Source organism: Chamaea fasciata, unplaced genomic scaffold, assembly GCF_029207755.1.
Source record: "Chamaea fasciata isolate MVZ Bird 193981 ecotype frontalis unplaced genomic scaffold, bChaFas1.0.hap1 SCAF_3, whole genome shotgun sequence".
In the NCBI taxonomy this organism is placed as follows: Eukaryota; Metazoa; Chordata; class Aves; order Passeriformes; family Sylviidae; genus Chamaea; species Chamaea fasciata.
The window spans coordinates 31,996,338-32,013,889 of NW_027094088.1; the positions used below are offsets into that span (position 1 = coordinate 31,996,338).

At 38.8% G+C, this 17,552-nt stretch overlaps 1 protein-coding gene across 2 annotated transcripts in view; it reads right to left on the bottom strand.

The window, feature by feature from the left end:
- Positions 1-2,766: 2,766 nt before the first annotated feature.
- PLD5 (phospholipase D family member 5) overlaps positions 2,767-17,552 on the bottom strand; it is a 166,182-nt gene continuing 151,396 nt past the window's right edge. For both annotated transcript variants that reach the window (XM_066180409.1, XM_066180410.1), the window contains 5 exons: positions 13,477-13,674; positions 10,045-10,184; positions 8,937-9,102; positions 5,378-5,492; positions 2,767-3,471 (listed from right to left, as the gene is read on the bottom strand). In XM_066180409.1, the coding sequence (XP_066036506.1) occupies positions 3,236-3,471; positions 5,378-5,492; positions 8,937-9,102; positions 10,045-10,184; positions 13,477-13,674 (855 nt within the window). In that variant the 3' untranslated portion in view covers positions 2,767-3,235. The remainder of the gene's footprint in view (positions 3,472-5,377; positions 5,493-8,936; positions 9,103-10,044; positions 10,185-13,476; positions 13,675-17,552) is intronic.

Consider the following 17,552-nt stretch of genomic DNA (forward strand, 5'->3'; position numbering starts at 1 on the left):
TAGGAAATCACCTGTGCAGTGGTGATACTCAGGAGACTGGAAGCAAGAGGAAACTAGTTTAGAAATTCTGATCCCTGCTAAACTAGTGTGAAATCACTGTAATGGATTTCCTTCTGATTTATTCCAGTGGTAGAAGGATCTGAAGCCAAACTTGAGGCTGTTTTAGCAAATCTAGTTAAACAGTAACAGTGCTGGCCCAGGCCAAATAATTGGTGATAATCCCCTTAGGCAGTTTCAAAAAATAATCTGGTATTTTAAATTTCCTATTTGCTGAAATCCAAGGATGCACTTTGTCTTTTGGCTAATGTAATAGATCAAGGCCTTATGTACTACTTTGGAGCTGACACCATTCTAAACTAAGTTATTACAGTATTGATCCATACTTTATACCAAATGAAATTTGAGTCTGCCATTCCATTTATCGGTTGGCTGGCCAGTATTTCACATTGAAAGTTGTTCAAAACCACCCAAATTCTTCCATTCATAAAACCAAAAGATAGTGCGACTTTTAAAAAATACTTTTATGTATCTGCTCCTTGAGGGGGGGTAATTGAAAACCAAGAATCTGTTTGTCCTGCCAATAAGAAAATATTTGCAAACTAACAGATCTTGTTAGTATTCATGATCTGCATTTTCCTAGGATCTGTCCAGTAAAACTATTTTACCATTCATTTGTTATACCAAGTCAGTCAATGGTCAGTGTGATTTCATCAATAAATCCTGCTTAGTAAAAAGCTTAGCTTTATCATCTGACAAATTCGTGTTCCACTCAGATCCTCCGTTATTTATATGAGATGTCATTAAAAAAACTTAACCCATTTTCAGAATCCATAATGCAAGAGGGGAAAAAAGCCCCTACACTGATTGATTACTGTGTATTATTGCCATTAGGTGCTACAATTAACAACTCCAGACAGGGATTTTTCTGTTTGCATTAATTATTCTGTGTTTTATGTAAGGACATGGTATTAAGTTTATCTCAAACTTTAAATCACCCATCAATGGGGTCCTCAGAAACTGTACAACTATCTCAACCAGCTTTTCAAAATGTGGTGGGCTTTTTGTTTGTTCATTTTGTGGGGTTTTTACTCCCAAGACCAAAGTTATTGGTGGTATAACTCAGTTGAAATTTTCACCAGAAATTGATCTGGACTAATATTCTATTCTTAAACAAAACAAGAAATCCACAACATGTAAGTTAAGTGCTGGGAATCTCTCTCCCATACATGCTATAAATATTCTAAATTAAACAGAGAAGGAAGAAAATCCAGAAATTTCTCCTCACAAAGATCTTTCCTCATAACAACTCAGAAAACCTTTCTCTTTTATAAATAGATGATTCTTATCAGTACGTCAGATTATATGCTTTTCTATGTGTGTGTGTGTGTGAGACTAATACATGGCATGTGTTTATCTGAATATCAGAAAATGTTATTGACTATTGAAGGTGTGCAAAATATTTTCTGTAAAAGTTGACAATTTAGAAGTTTTTTTTTGATTTGTCATTATTTTCAGTAAGATGACGTAAATCTTCGCAATTGCGAAATAAAGATTCTTTGTCAAAAGTGTGCCTTTTGGGGTCATAATTAGTCTTGTGGGGTATCTCTAGCTGACAATTTGAAGTTGTGCATATGTTAATTCATTAGAATTTCCTAAGCTGTGTTCATTGTAAAATACATTTGACTTTTTTACCTTACCAAGTGTAAGCTATATTTTGAAAGTCAAGGTGGGTTTTTAACTTCTTCTTAAGATTAAACTAATACACTGGAATGTGGTTGGGTTTTTTCTCCTTTTGCCCTCTGCTTTTGAAGTGTGCCTTCAGGAGATGAGAGGAAAAGTCATCATTGTGGAAAAGGCTTTGTGATTATTTAACAAAATGCAGAATGCTGTTCGTTTTTGTGGCTGTGTTTCTTCAATGGAAGCAGAGGCACAGTAGTGAAACATTTTTATTATGAAGCTATGCTATTACATCTCTGAATGGACAAAAATCTGTCGTCAAATATTGATGTGTATTTCTTCAAAGAGCAAATTCACACTTTTATAGAAGGGTTGCTTCTTGGTGCAACTTAGTTGTGATTGTAGAGGCACACTTTTGACACCAACCAAAACTGTGGTCTAAATGAAGGCATCATTTTTCTGTCCATGCAGGTGTATTAACCTATATGGAGGACATTTTTACAAAAAAATGTCACTTCACAATTTTTATTTCTTTTTAAAGTAGAAGTTAGGAAAGCAAATTCTTTCTGTGTAAAAATCCACAAAATTACTGTATGATCATTTAACAACAATTATTGCATGATTTTGCATAACCCTTGGCCTTTCTAAAAAGCAGTATTTGATTTTGAGATGTGCATTGGTTTAATAATGAGTCGTTATGTTTCTTTTGACTCATATGTAATAAATATTTAACTTGGGGAAGAAATTTTCTTGAGATTACAAAAACATTAAAACAATCAGTCCTAGGTTTTAACTATTAACCTGGAGGTTTTCACTGTTAGATGAAATCCATGTAATTGCAAATAACTATTCTGTTGAAAGGAATACACAGTACTTTGATAAAAAACTCTGGGAGACTTTAGGGAATAGGAAAAACTTGATGAGGCCAACCCCAACCCCTCAAAAATTTCTCATACTGTTAGAAGATGAATGAATTACCAGTCCTGTAACTTCAATGTATTTTAAGGCTAGTTAGAAGACATGGAATAGTGAAACTCAAAGTAAATGCTCAAAACAAAGAAGTATTTTTATGACAGGGTAGTTATTTAAAGGAAACTATTTATATGGGTGAAACTTTGCTTATTCCTTGACATTTTCTATTACAGTAAATCTACCATCTATTTGTAGGTCAATAATAACTGATCTTAGAATGCCATTTCATAGCTTGAATCTTCATTTTGCCTCAAGGTTTGTTTTAGCCAGGTTGGCAATTGGAGAAAGTCCTAAAACAGAAACATTGACACATGCTGATAAATTCAAATGTGGAACATTAAAATTCACATGGAAGTGGAAATGACATTCAGTGTCAGAAGTAACAAATTTGAAAGTCTTAAATAATTCATATAGAGAATATAGGTTAGACAGATTTAATATAAGTGTGCTTTTTCCTAAAAACACCCCCCCCAAACCAAACTTTTTTTTTTTTGCTTTTTCTTTAAGTCTTTTGTCTGTAAATATGAAAGAAGGCTACACCCCAACATAATTCTTCATTGCCATACTAAACGGTAAAATAGTCTTTCTAATTCACATTGCTCATGGCAGTCTTATTTGAAGTTCCTTTATTGAGTTTGTGGTTAAAGCAGTTTGGGATTTTTGTTGGTTGTAAACTTTTGGCATAATGTGAATACCAGTCCCTTTCAAAAACAGCCTTGAGTTGCTTAATGATGCTTGTGCTGTTCCCCGCATCTGCTTGGTTGATAACAAGGCCCGCTCCAGCATTCTGCGTAAAAGCATTTCCTACCCAATCAAAATTACCTGCAAGCAAAGGCAGGAATAAACAGTGAGTTTCTAACATTACAAAAAGAACCAGATAAAAAACCCATCTCCCTAAAGGCAATCCAGAATGAAACACCACCATTTTCCCCAGTGCAGAGAAGGAAATAAGATTTTTTTTTTTAATACCAGCAGAAAAAAAAAAGCTCCAGTACATACCATGCATAGTGAAGATTGTTTCTGGAAGTCTTAACAGCTCTAATCCTTCAGAAGTGAAAACAGGTTCTTCTATTTATTCAAAACTAATTTGCTCTTCCTTTTACATCTATTATATTATTACTCCATTTACTTTCCTCACTGCTCTTTTCAGTCCTAAGAATAATTTTTTTTTCTTTTCCTGTGTAAACAGTTCGAAGTTCCAAACCAGTAGATCTTTCACAACTTACCTGTTGACAGATACTATTTGCGGAAAGAAAAATAGATTTTACTGCTTTATGCCAGTTATTACAATCTTTGTTGAAATCTAAGGTAAAAAATAAGCACTTTGAATCCTTGGGATAGGGCAAAAAGGATAATCGGACTAATGGAAAACAGGTAAGTCAAATGCTTCAGTTACTTTTTTTAAATTCCACTAAAACTGGAGGTATTTTAAATTATACATTTAAAACACATGCAGTATTTTGGACAAACAAAGGTGTTACTTCAGCAGGAAATGTTAAGAATTCTAAAGTTTTCAAGGATGGTAAATTGAAACCTGATCACAAAGGACAATTTTTCCCATGCTTTCAAGTAAAAGATGTGTCTGGTCCTTAGCATGCATTTGTATTGTTTTAACAGATCTTTGATAATTTCTTTATTTATACGTAGCTAAGGATGTAAGAACAACAGGAAAGAAGAAAACTCCAATTTGGCTAAGAATCTAAGCTGTGTAGATGAGTTTCAAGGGACTGAGATTTTATCCAGCTATGTGAAAGAATTTGAAATGGACTGGAAAAAATTATCTGGGAGAGGGGCAGGTGGGTATCATAAAACCTTCTGGAGATGAGGGAGGACTGAGCTGCAGTATTGGATATAAAAAATAAGATTTGGATAGATTATGAGATGTGCGTTTTGAGCCCAACAGGGTGGGCCTTTCAGAGAAGATTTCAGTTGTATCTCTACACAACTTGGGATGTCCCACTGTTGATATGTGTGGGCTTTGCCCTCCCTCACTGCCTCTGCTATCACAGGCAGTAAGCCCTTGGCAATGCTTCAGTAAGATCCCTAAAGCATCTAGCTGCAGCACATCAGATGGCTTTTGAACACGTCATGAGTTGCTTTTGAACTCAGTAGTGATTTTCTGAACCCGTGAGCTTACGCACAACTCAGATTTTTCAAAAGGAAGTTTTCAGCCTGCATTCAGTGGGCATTTGACTGGTAATGAACTTTTGTGAGGTGCCACACAGCAATTTTACTTAAATACACCTTTACCCCAAAATACCAGTTAGATACGTACCTAATGTTAGGAGGGTGTCTGAAATGTCATTATAGTAAATGGAGTAAGGCTTTGGATGATGAGGATGAACAGCATCTGTGCAGTATTTGCCAGGACTGACCATAGCTTTAGTAATAACATGGGGAAAGGAGAACACTCTATCTTCATTGGATTGCAGAACGAGAGAATATGCTAATAATTATACCTGCTCCATAAATTGCGTTATATTTGTGTTTTCAGTCTGTTTTAAGATACTGAAAGCAGAATGTTGGTCTTGAGAAACTGATTCAGAGGGGAAGAAAAGGTTTTAAAAGAGAAGAGTCTTCAAGTTCAATGATCATCCAGATTCTCAAAGAAATGAACTGTTACCTTCACTTAAAGAACATATCAGCTGTAGATTACTATTATCTACAAAAGGCGGTTATTTCAGGCTTTTGGATACAAACTAGAATTTCTTGAGATGTGGTTACTTACCAATATACGCAGCTCCATCAGTCACCATGTATTTGTTGCGATTCAGTTTGGGAAGGGAAGTGTTCTTCTGTTCTTTAAGAAAGCAGGCACTCTCTTCCTCAAGGTCAAAGAATTTCTGCCATAAAATAGAAGGAAGCACAGGTTAATGAGAATTGCTCTACAAGAGACAGAAAAAATACAGTCTGTTCTCTAATCTTTATGGAAAATGAGTTGGTGCTACAGAACAGCTTGAGATTTTATTGCCAAGCATTACCTTTAATAAAATGCTGCACATTGTATTTCTAATTAAATTCTCATAGTTTGTGATACTCCTGCCTTGGCATTCTGAGCTATACAAAGTATATGGCTACTGCATGCTAAAAGCAATACAGTGCCAGGTAGTAAAGGCTGTAAAATGAAACAAAAAACCCCCAACTTGTCTTTCTGTTCTCCATGGTAAGAGCCAGGACCTTTTCTTTAACTCATTTCCTCATTTTTCAAGGGACACTGGAGTTTGAAGTCTGCTTCACAATCAGGATCAGCAGACACAGCAACAGCTGAATGAATACCTCTGCAATCACATATTGCATAGTTTCCAACAGGAAACTTGAATTTCAGAAACTTAGAAGCTTTTCAGGATATAATTTTGCATGAAGAGATCAAAATTTCCAGGCAACAAGAGGAAAATGTTTTACCCTGGAGACTGAAGTATAAGCAAGATTTGTTTGTTAGTTTATTTATTTGCAATTTTAAAGCTATATGCACTCCTTGTCTAGACAAAAATGAGCAAGAATACACCTGCACAACTCAAAAATAGATTCATGTGGAGGCTCAAGGATTACTTGGCTGTAGATAGATGTCTGTTCCATGGCACTCCTTTGTGTTTTTCTGTTGTCTACAGACAATTTTATTTTGTTCAAGGTCATTACTTCAGTGGGTCCTTCTAAAACAGCTTTTTCTGTTCAGCACTGCACCCAACAGAGCTGCCCCCTTCCTGCTGTTCCTTTGAGAGTTACACCAGGCATTCATGCACACAAGATGCATTTTACAGGGTCGAGTACACAAAACTCAAGGAATATGGGAATTAAGGTCCCAAGAAGCACAATGGTGAGCTCTTCACCTTGAGTCTGCCCTTTCTGATTCAAGCTTTAATTTCATGACCACATGTGCACAGGACCGAACTCCCTGCTTCAGCAGCAGTTTGATATGCAGGTTACTCCTTGCCCTTTGGCTGTGTGCTTATGGCACTTAGTTAGTCCTCAAACAAAGATTTTTAGGTGCAAGTTTTTCCAGTGAGCATTTTCTTCAGAGTAACTGTCTTGAGTTTGCGTTCTCAAAACAGTTTCAGTTGAATCCAGTAATTATTAATGCTTATGCGGATGGGACCCTGAGATGCTGAAAATGCCTGGTGTAACAGGGTTGCAGCGCCCTGTTTCTATACTTGCAGTTAGGCAATACCAAAACTTGCATTAGCTTGGTCAGAGACCAGGAGAAATCAGGAGGAGATGCCCATCTAACAGAGAAATTACATCTGCATCTCCTTCTCTAGGATGACCATTGGCAAACCAGCGTACCCTGCAGCTGCAGCCAGCCATTGGCATTCATTGGAAACTTTCAAGCCAAGCTGGTCTTTCCATGGGGATAAGGAAAGAAAAAAAAAGAACAAAAAAAGAACAGTCAAGACAGGGCATATCACAAGGATCAAAAGCTAAATGAAAAATAAGAATTTGCTGAGTATGCTTTGTAGAATATATTATCCCCAAATGAACAGAAAAATGGGGGGATAGGAGGTCATGAGGTGCAAGCGTGTGTGACATTTTGGTCAGAACCACGTACCGCAGCAGCCTAGCAATTTTAAGTGTAATTACAATCATAATTTGTAACAGGTTTCTCCTAAAATTTCAGTGGTTTTGTATATAAACACACACAATACATGCCTGCAAGACAGTATTTCTTGTTCTGAGGTTAGTTTATGTTTTCTCATAGCCAAAGCAGAACCAAGAGGGAAAAGGAGTGTTTTCAGTAGTTCAAAAGATAATCCAATTTTTACCTTGTTGACCTATCCCTTCTCCTCTATACACACAGATAGTTTTGTTTTACTTTGATCTTGGCTATGATAGATGATTACAAAAGAAATGCAGCTTCAAAAGGCAGTTGCTCATCTGGCATGCTTTTTGAATTAAAAGAGTACTGAGATGGAGCCTATGGCACAGTTTTCAGCCAAAATCAAATTGATACCAGCAAACTCTGACCCTTGGGCTATTACTCATACCAAGGTTTAAGGCAGTAGCTCACCCAGACTGGGAAACGTGATGCACAGCACAGAGGTAACTGACTCAGTGTTTTACCTTTACAACTCTCTACAGCTGATTTTTTTTACTGGAAGTTGTTTTTCTATTTTCTAACTGCAGAGATTCTAGCTGGACTATTTACCTAGAACAGAGGTCTAGAAGTAATTTTTTTTTTCACTTTTATCATTTAGTTCTTGACACGAAAAAATCTGTACAAAAGATTTTACCTGCTGTAAATAGATGGCAATGGATATAAGTATAAGGTACCACTTGAAAAAAATTTTGAATATGTAAACAGAATTTTGATGCTAAATATGGAACAAGCTAGAAGTTACTTCTAATTGAAGTGGCTTAAACAGAGTCAACTATGTATGGAGTTTTTTGACTTAAAACCACACTTTATGCTGCTTTTTTTACTGAGGAAACTTACAACAACAGACAATATAACAAAACCCCCCTATTTCTAGACATGCATAATACCACTTACTGTATGTATAAGAAATAGTACTTCCTTTTGAGAATTGTTGTCAATTTTCAAAAAGCCAGAAGGATTTATGGGATTATAAATTTAGGAAATCAAAATAATTCAGCAGATTATTTAGAGCTGTTACCTGAAAAAAACAAAACAAAACCAAAAAAACCCACAACCCCCCCCAAGATCCGAGGCTGGTTTCCAGTGTGCCTCAATTTCATAAAAGTGAACTGTATCACACTGGAAGTAGCACTTACCAGACAATCTGTTCTCTAATACATTTGCATGGTATTTCTCACTATCCTGTACTGCATGTCTAACGTGGCCCCAGATTGGTGTTTCTGATCTTCACAATTTTGAATTTGTAGTCTGAATTTCATGTAAAATCTTCATTATTTTTTCTTGTACTATGCACTTGAAGGAAAAGTAGATGCTTACACAGCTTAACAGTAAGGTTATGTGAATGCCAACTAAATCATATTTTTGTGCTGTCAGATTGGCTCTTATCTCACAGTATTTACACGACCAGTGGCTACAGTTCACTCTGTTGGCTTTGCTGTGAAAGACCACATGGGGTGTTTTGCACGCGCTGCCCACCACACTGACTGCCTTTTGGCACCAATATATTTTCTGTCTTAATTTGGAATTCCATTACTACTAGGAGTAAATGATGTTCAATATTTTACATTTTCTGATATTAAATTAAAGATTTTGATAATAACAGAAAAAAATCTCAGTTGTTATGTTTTCTTGATTCCTTTTTTGGGGGCAGGGTGGGGAATATCTTATATTTTAAAGCAATATGGATGATACTTACAACTTTCAAACTACAGCTTGGAACTTCAGTGCAAATAGCTTTCAGAGATGAAACAAAGTTAAAAGTAAGGGGATCTGTGTCTCTTGAGAAACTTATGAGAAGTCGTACTTTAATACTTCGTAAAACTAATGCTTCTCTTATCTTCCCGTCCAAATATGGCCAGTACCTGAGGAGAAAGGAGACAATATTTGCAGAGAACGTTGAAAACTTAAAAAAAAAATTTAAGAGAGCCGCTGCCAGAGGGCGCTGCTGGCCAGTCTAGACGGCCACACAGGATTATCGTGGTGGCACAGGTCGGGGAGCGGGAACAGCGGATCTCTCCCTGGCTGACATCCCGTTTAACCCCTATGCATTGGGACCGTGCAGGCTGGGGACTGGAATGCCTTCTCTAATTTCCTCCTTGGGAAACACAGCTGCTGTGCAGGGTGCCTGCGTCCTCCAGGAGGAGCAGATGAGATGGGTTGCTTAAGGAGGATGCTATGTTTTTTCCTGATGAGGGTTGCAGAAATTCTGCCAGGAATGGGATGGTGGCTTCCATGGAGCTATTCTCACAATTGACAGTTAGCTTTGTATTCCTGACATTTGGTGGGAGCAGGTCGGGGCAGGGAGAATTAAACAAAGAAAAATGCATGCTTTCTACATTCCAGCAGCATCAAAATATCTGGGCTAATGAAATCTGAGCTCTAGCATGCCATTGTTTCTCCATTTAACACGCACACTCTGTCATGTTGAATATCTGCATGATACTCATAATATGCCAGTAGTTGTGGTTTCAGGATAGTCAATACAATAGTGTAAGAAACAGGATTCATGTGTAAGCAGACTGTTACATTCCTGGGTCCCAGTCACATGCAGATGGTCAGACTGGACAATTTCTGATCTCCTTCAACAGGCAGATCCATAACTTAGGACCCAGACTGGAAATGTCCTCTTAGGTCCCAATTCTGCTCCCATTTAAGTCAATGGCAGGACTCTCACTGATTTCAATAAGAGCAGAATTGGGCCCCAAGAAATTGGTGCACAGTAACTACTCTCCTGTGGGCTCATTTTCTCCAGCAGACCCTACTGGTGTTATGGTAACCAGCTGGGCCTGGACCTGGACACTCACCGTTTAGCATTGGTGTCAATGACGATGGGCAAGTAGTCCATGACAGCAATGTACACAAACTGTTTGGCATCATCAATAACACTGTAAATAGCTTCAATATCCAGGACTCTGTCCTTGGGGCAGAAGAGTTTAGGTGAGTTCTGTGAAAGGAAGAGTTCAAATACGGCATTAAAAATAATTGACTTATTTTCTCTACCCTCAGCCTTTCTGAGATGATAAATAGTATCCATTATTTTAGCAGAGATTGATAACTAACACCTTCAGCCATCCTGCTAGAATACTCAAAGCTACAAAGACAAGCTACTTGCTTACTTGGCCGTCAAAGGCTCACCATTTAGATGTAACTGTGGGTAAAATGCACAGGACACATGGACTGCAAAACATCCACTGCCATCAAAGAAGCTGTAATTGAAGTTATATTTCAGAGAATTTTGTTCCAAGGAGTCCCAGGACTGCCTTCTATTAGATGGAGTGTTCCTATGTTGTTGTCACATGAGCCTGATCCTTCGCTTGTGAGCAGGAATTCAGTGTTTTATGTCAGTTGCAGGGAGACACTGCAGTTTTGCAAGAAACTTATCTTTAAAACAAAGCTTCAGATATAAATTACCCAGTACAGAGCTGGTAACTGGCAAGCCCAGACTGCAGCTTTTCTGCCTTCTGGGGCTGTTGAAGGCAAGGTAAAGCCAGTGGAAATTGCTCATCTGCGGCAGACATGCCCAGGACTTCCTACTCTCCTGCACAAGCAGGGAGAGAAGAGTGAACCCCCCTTTGAAGTTGCTTGCAGGCAACAACTTCATTCCTGGGACAGAGGTTGTGGAGGGCACTTTAACCCAGCTGGAACAGGTGTTTTCCTGCCACTGTATCACATTCCCATCTTCATTACTTGCTTGGGTTGCAGCTGACATCCAGATGGGTATCTTTCCTTTAGGGACAGATTCCAGGGGTTTTATTAGTCTTCCTTAATTTCAGTACACTGCCTGACACAGTGGTTTCTTATTATTGACTGGTGTTCTTAAGGATTTACTACAACTAAGTACAGAAAATACTAGAAAATTAACCATAGCAAGATTTCAAGACCAGTATTCCAGATCCATTCCTGAACACTAAGAAACCAAAACCTCTTACAGTTTACCAGCCAGTCTGGGAGATGAGTTTGTTGCTAAGCAACATTAAGCCATGATTCCCAAGTATAACAAAAAAAATTCAATGACTGTGTATTACGCTTGTTTTATATGGCACAAACATTGAAATATGTTTTCAAAAAATGAATTTCAACTCAAGAAAAAAGTGGTGTAAAGTGATTTAAACATAGTTAAATAATTAAATATAATTTATTTCAATAATCTGAAACTTTTTGGAGGTTATTGCTCTGAGATGTTATTCTTAGCACTTGTATTATTTTCTTGAGCTTTGAAGTTACAGAACAGCTGAAGAAAGAAATTCTCATACTCTTGTCTTTTTCAGATGCGTTTAATATAAATACCAGAAAGTGAAAGACTTCTTGAAGATAATTAGAAGAAAAATCTCAGTAAAAACTCTCACTGTAGCACTGTGCTTCTTCAGCATTCTACTTGTTATTCTGTGGCACAGCTGATCCCTGCCCTGCAGCCATGGACTGATTTAGGACTTGTTTTGTAGCACTTGCTGTTCTGATCAAGTACCCACTTCTTCCTTCTCTTCACCTGCCAGGAACAGGCCTTTATTCTGGTTGGAAGCAGCACCTTGCCATGCCCCTGCTCAGGGGTGAGCTATCCCGAACCCACAGGGAGGCAGCAGCCTGTCTCTGCCCCAGGCAGGAAAGGGAACTGCCTGGCTCCTGGGAACTTCCTTCTGATCAGTAGCTCAGGAACACACGGCAGCATTAACACTCGCTCCACCAAGTCAGTCCCAAGCAGCTCCAGGACTGCACTTCAGAGGGTCATGCTGGCAAACACTGAGAATTTTCTAGTGGGTGAGAAATTTCTTGAAGAGCCTATTTTCAGGAAGGAAGAACCAGCCCAAGTGGCTGTGGATACAAATTCAGGTAGCTCTTGGAGTTGGATTTGAGTGATCTGAGCTTCTGAGTACCACTGAGTCCTTTTTGTTTTCTGAAGTGAAATACCAAGAGAAGAGGCTTCCTTGCCCATAGGAAAGGAAAAAAATCACAGAGAGGAAGGAACACTCTGCAAACTGAAAAAAAAAGGTAGAGTCTCTCTCCATCTGCCTTTGTCTAGGATCCCAGATTCCTTAAACTGGTCCTTAACCAGCTTTCTATTCTGTGTTCCCCTCCAGGATCGACTCTTCAGCTCCATTTCTTAGATTTCTTAGAAAAAGAGTAGGATTTCATTCCACACTGCATTAGCAAACTGTCCAAAAATCTGTCTCTCATTAAAGCTAGTGCCTAAGATTCTCCAGAATCTCTAAGAATCAATGGAAGTGTCCATTTTTTCAAACCACTATTAATTCTGGCTCTCTTAGGCATTCCACATTTCCACACCAAAATAGTTCCCTGTCCACTGATTGTAGGAGTATGAAAAATCCTGGAGAGAGGAACATTGCCTGGGGCCCAGCAGGTAAAGGGGAAGGAGAACCCTGCTCTGTATAACCACTCATCTGCACCATCTGATGCCAGTGGCTTCACTTCACAGTGGGCTAAGTGTGTTGTGTTGTTTTAGACCTAACATGGCTATAAAGCAATGGGGGTTTGCCCTTGTTTTACAGAGAATGGAAAATTACTCTCAGGAACTTTATTTATATTCCTGATTTTGAAGGGGTGGTTTACACTCATGCAATTTCCCCCAAAATTTATGACACCCCACATCTTCCATCATCTCTATCTCACTGGGTACTTTTTCCCAGTTTTGCTACATCACTAATGAGATGGAGAACTCCATTTCTTGCCATTAAAAATACATGCACAGACAGTGCTTCCATAGGGATCACTGCTTGAATTTTAGAAGTTTTAAAATGTCATTTAAAAATAAAGCTGAAGTAGATGATCTTGTGCAGAAGTATGAACACTTTGCAATAGGGTGAATCCTTATAAATTACATTGATAAAATGCAAGCTCTGATACCAAGCTTATTCTGTATCATTCTCTATGTCTGATTAATGGTTCATTTACTCCTAAGTCATTCACGTTCTACCTATTAGTGTAAATAAAATAATTTCATTTGATGGGTCTGTGTATGATTTTCTGAACATGAGTGGAAAAGTGTTGAACATTACAGAGAAAGGGAAATTGAATGATGCTCAAATGAAATCCTGCAGCATCTTCAGTCCTGGCAAATTGCATGTCATAGAAACCAGAATTGAAAAAAAAAAAAAAAAAAAAAAAAAAAAAAAGGAAAAAAAAGTGATTTTTCAGATTTCCAGGTCTTCCAAAGATCTTGTGGGTTAAGTAAGTTTCTTCCTTCCCCCCCACCTGCCCCCCAAACTGATTTCAGAACTTACCGACACAAAAGCTTCTGATTTTGTCTCGTTCAGCTGCAGTGTCAGTTTATTTTGAGTATCATACACTCCATAGAGTCTCTTAGACCAACTCGGAGGTATTTTGTTCTTGTACCTTAATGAGCTATACAGGGCAAATATCCTTTGTAAATCCAGGACCAGGCAGCTACAGTTGTATACGATGACGCCAAGTTCCTTCATCTGTGAAATTACAAGTTGGATCATTACCGATATTTTTGCTGTGGAAGTATGCAGCAAGAACACAAAAACCTCACCTTGGGTACCCCAGTTTTCTGGCTGTCAGTTTCTTCACATGTTAAAAGGGAGATAATGATACTTTTCTCTCACAGAAAGAACTCTGTAAGCATCAACATTCTCACATATAAATTATGAGGAAAAATAGTTCAAGTAAATACAAGACAGCAGAGTACAATTAAATTCTTTAGCCTTCAAAAGGCACAGTCTCGCTTCTCATTTAGGTAAGGGCATGTCTCTTGATCATCATAAATCATGTTTTGGCAGAGATTTCATTCATTGTACACTCCTAGTACCTAAATTGTTGACAGGATTGCATGCTGAATGTATTGTCTGGCTTTTGTAATCAAAGTGAACCACATGCTTGCTCTCTTCCCTTTCTTTGCTTTAGAACAGCTCAAGAAAGGACTGGTGTGGGGCTGGATGCTATTGACCTCTCATTACCTGTATTTAACAATTGTTCAGTCGTCTTCTAAAACAAAGCAAGAAGAAAATCTGCAGGGATCTGTTGGAAAACTATATGCAGGATAAGTATTTAAAGGATCCATGCTGGTTTTCTGTAGGCAAACTCTCTCAGTAGCACGCCTGTGAAGTCTGCCTGGCATGATGAACAAAATAAGGGTAATATGAACTCTCCAGAATGCTGGCCCTTTCACTCCAAAATATTCCCACTGATGTTATTCCCTTAGATGAGATCTCCACAGTCACACAGACTGGTTTCTGGTAAAAGCATATCTTTCTGTAAAGCTCGTGGGAACTCTGAACCCCACACTGATGATATCTCAGAGCTTGTTCCAGTGCAATTCTCCCTGACTGCAGATGAGAACTACTCTGCAGGAGTGGGCAGAGGGAAAGCCAAGGATAGAGCTGAACCTTGACTCTTTCTGTGGTGGGTGAGCAGAAACAATAATACTAATTCTCCAGTGAGAAGGAAATTTGATGGGTGACACATTCTTCATGTCCCCGACCTGGAAATACCACACACCTAAGAATACACAAGACTGAGCTATCTCGTTCCTAAATATTTGCCTAATAGTTGCAACCACAGGAACAAGACCTAATACTATTACTACCTAAATCAGAATATTTCTGCAAGCTTCTTTAATCTGTTAGCCTACACAACCTGAAATTTGCGGAGAGCTGGAAAAAACAGACATACTGCACTGCAGCCTTTCATTTCTGGATAAACCAGTAAATTAATTTTGATGCCAAATATAAATATGACCAACATCCTAGCTGAAGAATCCATTTGGAATAATATCTTTAATTTTTCCCCTGGGTGCTGGTATCTTTGAGGATGCTCCTGTATTCAGCTCTAGGCTGTCCCTGTAGTCTGGGCACTATTTGTCTCCAAATATTTTTAACTATACATTATCACTGTTTTCACTGTGTGCTGCCAATACAGCTCTCTTAATTGCCAGGCATGCCATTGCAGAGGACTTGCTAATAGTACTCTGTTACATCTATCTGCATAATGTGGTTTAATCGGCTTTTCATGGCTGTTAGTTGATGCTGACATAATTATGTGGTTACAGTTTTCCTTTCATTTATCAGTCCCATTATCACTATTCCACTTTATTCCTTCTATTAAAAATAAAGATGAAAGGGTCCTCACTGCACACCAGAAGCTGCCAGGAATGCATCTGCACGAGCAACTCTCCTCGCACCCGGAGCGCCTGCAGTGTGTCCCCTCCCTGTGAATTAAGCGATTGCCCTTCTGCCTAAGTGGGTCCTCATGTAGAGATAGGGAGGAAGGCAGGAGCACTAATGGGTTTTGTTAAACGCCACTTTTACAGATCACCACCTAGCCGGAGTGCCAAAGGAAGCATCAGGCACGCCTTAGCGCCAGCCTCTCCCCAGAACAGGAGCACCCAGGGAGCGCAGGGAGCTGGCGGCCGCAGGGAATTGGCCGCTCACGCCACGGCCTCCAATGGAGCCACGCAGAGATGCGCTTACAGCGCATAATGAACGCTGCCTTCCCAAGGTGATGCGTCTTGCAAAGATCGCTGCTTCTCAAAGCACTGATCAACGCTCTTCCTGCATCTGAAGCTGTTGTACGAGCTTTTCCCCGTGAGGATTCCCTAACACACGATAGAGGCAGGGCTCCTCTTTTCCCTCGCTGGGAAAACACAGATATCCTCTGCTGCCTGTTTTCATTAGGCTTTTAAAAACTTCAGTTCAAACTTGACTCAACCTGAACAGTAAATTCAAAGCTATAGGTCGAGTGCAGACAGGGACTCTGATACTCGTTGCACAAACTGAATTTTTTTAAGAAGCCGGTTTAGATGTCAGCCTGTCACTTTGTGACCCTCTCAGCTTAGGTGTGATACATCCCCTTGAAATGCAAACAAGGCCTGTGTAGTAAAACACCACCTGTCTCCTTTCTTGTATAACAGCCCCAGTAAGTCTGGAGACCCCCAAAAACCCAAAACAAAACCAAAAAACAAAACAAACCAAACAAACCATCACCCCAAAAACAAAAATCAAAATCCAAAACAAACCGACCAACCAACCAAAACCAAAAAACAAGAACAACAACAACAAAAAAACCAACAACCCCCCCCCCCCAAACAAAAAAAAAAAAACACCAAAAAACTGTTTCAGAAGCACCTTCTACACTGAGCCTAGTTTTACTCCCATACTCTGAGGTGAGGAGAAACTGCTCTACTTCCTATTAATCATGAAGCCTATAATCCTGGAGGCACAGGGGGCAGCAGGGATGTGGTAGTGACAGATTTAGTATGGAGTGGTATGACATCTAGATAAGGGAAAAGACTTTCTCTTCCGTTTAAGAGCTGCTGTCATTACAGGCGTTTGTGGTTTTTTTTTTTTTTTTTAGTAGTCTCAGGGGAGAAGCAGAAAAAAAACATCTACATTGTAAGAATCAAAATCTGAGTGTTGCTCCCTGGCTTGTCATCACGGAAACCTTCAGCTAAGCATCACTTGAGATATCTGTTAAGGTAAAACCCTTCAGGGCAGGAGCTCTTAGAGCAAGGCAAGTATTTCCTCCTCCTGTGTTTTAAGAGCAATTAATACAATAATGAAAATGTCACCGAAAAATTAAAGTCAAGATCTCAAAAAATCAAAATCTTAAAGAAACTAAGGAAGATAAATGTGAAATGAAAATATAGAGTCTCAAATTTGATTACCTCAAAATGGAACAAAAGCTTTTGGATAGTAAAGTTGTACAGTTGCTTGTGAGTGACATTTCCAGAGCATGTGCCAGGGACTGGGGAAAGGAACGGTTATCTGCATAGAGAATTTTGTGTCCTTTCTGGAGCAGGTTTCTTCTCCTCTTTGTTAAGAACTATCATGCATGCTCTAATCGAAGAATGAAAAATATAGGAGCTGATTTTCCTTGTTTTTCCCTGTGCCATTTACATTTGTGCAGAGCAACTGTTAAAGACTACCAAATTACTTTTCGACTTTCTTGCCAATAAGGGCTTTCCTAAAGGACCGGAAAAGTGAATAATTATACTTGGCTTAAGAAATGTAGTTTTCTCCCACTGTACAATGATACTCTTACTACAGAACTCAGTTAAACTATGAAAAGTAATAAATACGGCCTAGATGGAAGAATATTAATTTTTATGACAAGAGGAGGAATTCCTTGCTAAATTGGACAAAAAGCAGCATTTCACAAACAGGAATTTTTGCTTATTCTTTTTCCATGTACATTCCTAGGCATCCTATGCAAAAAAGAAGAAAAAAACATGGGAAAAGAATCAGAACAATCCAGGCTGTGGACACAGTGCACTGTAAGATTCCTACACTGAGAAACAGTGTTACCAGGACTTTTCAGGTACATTTGGGTCATGGGCCAG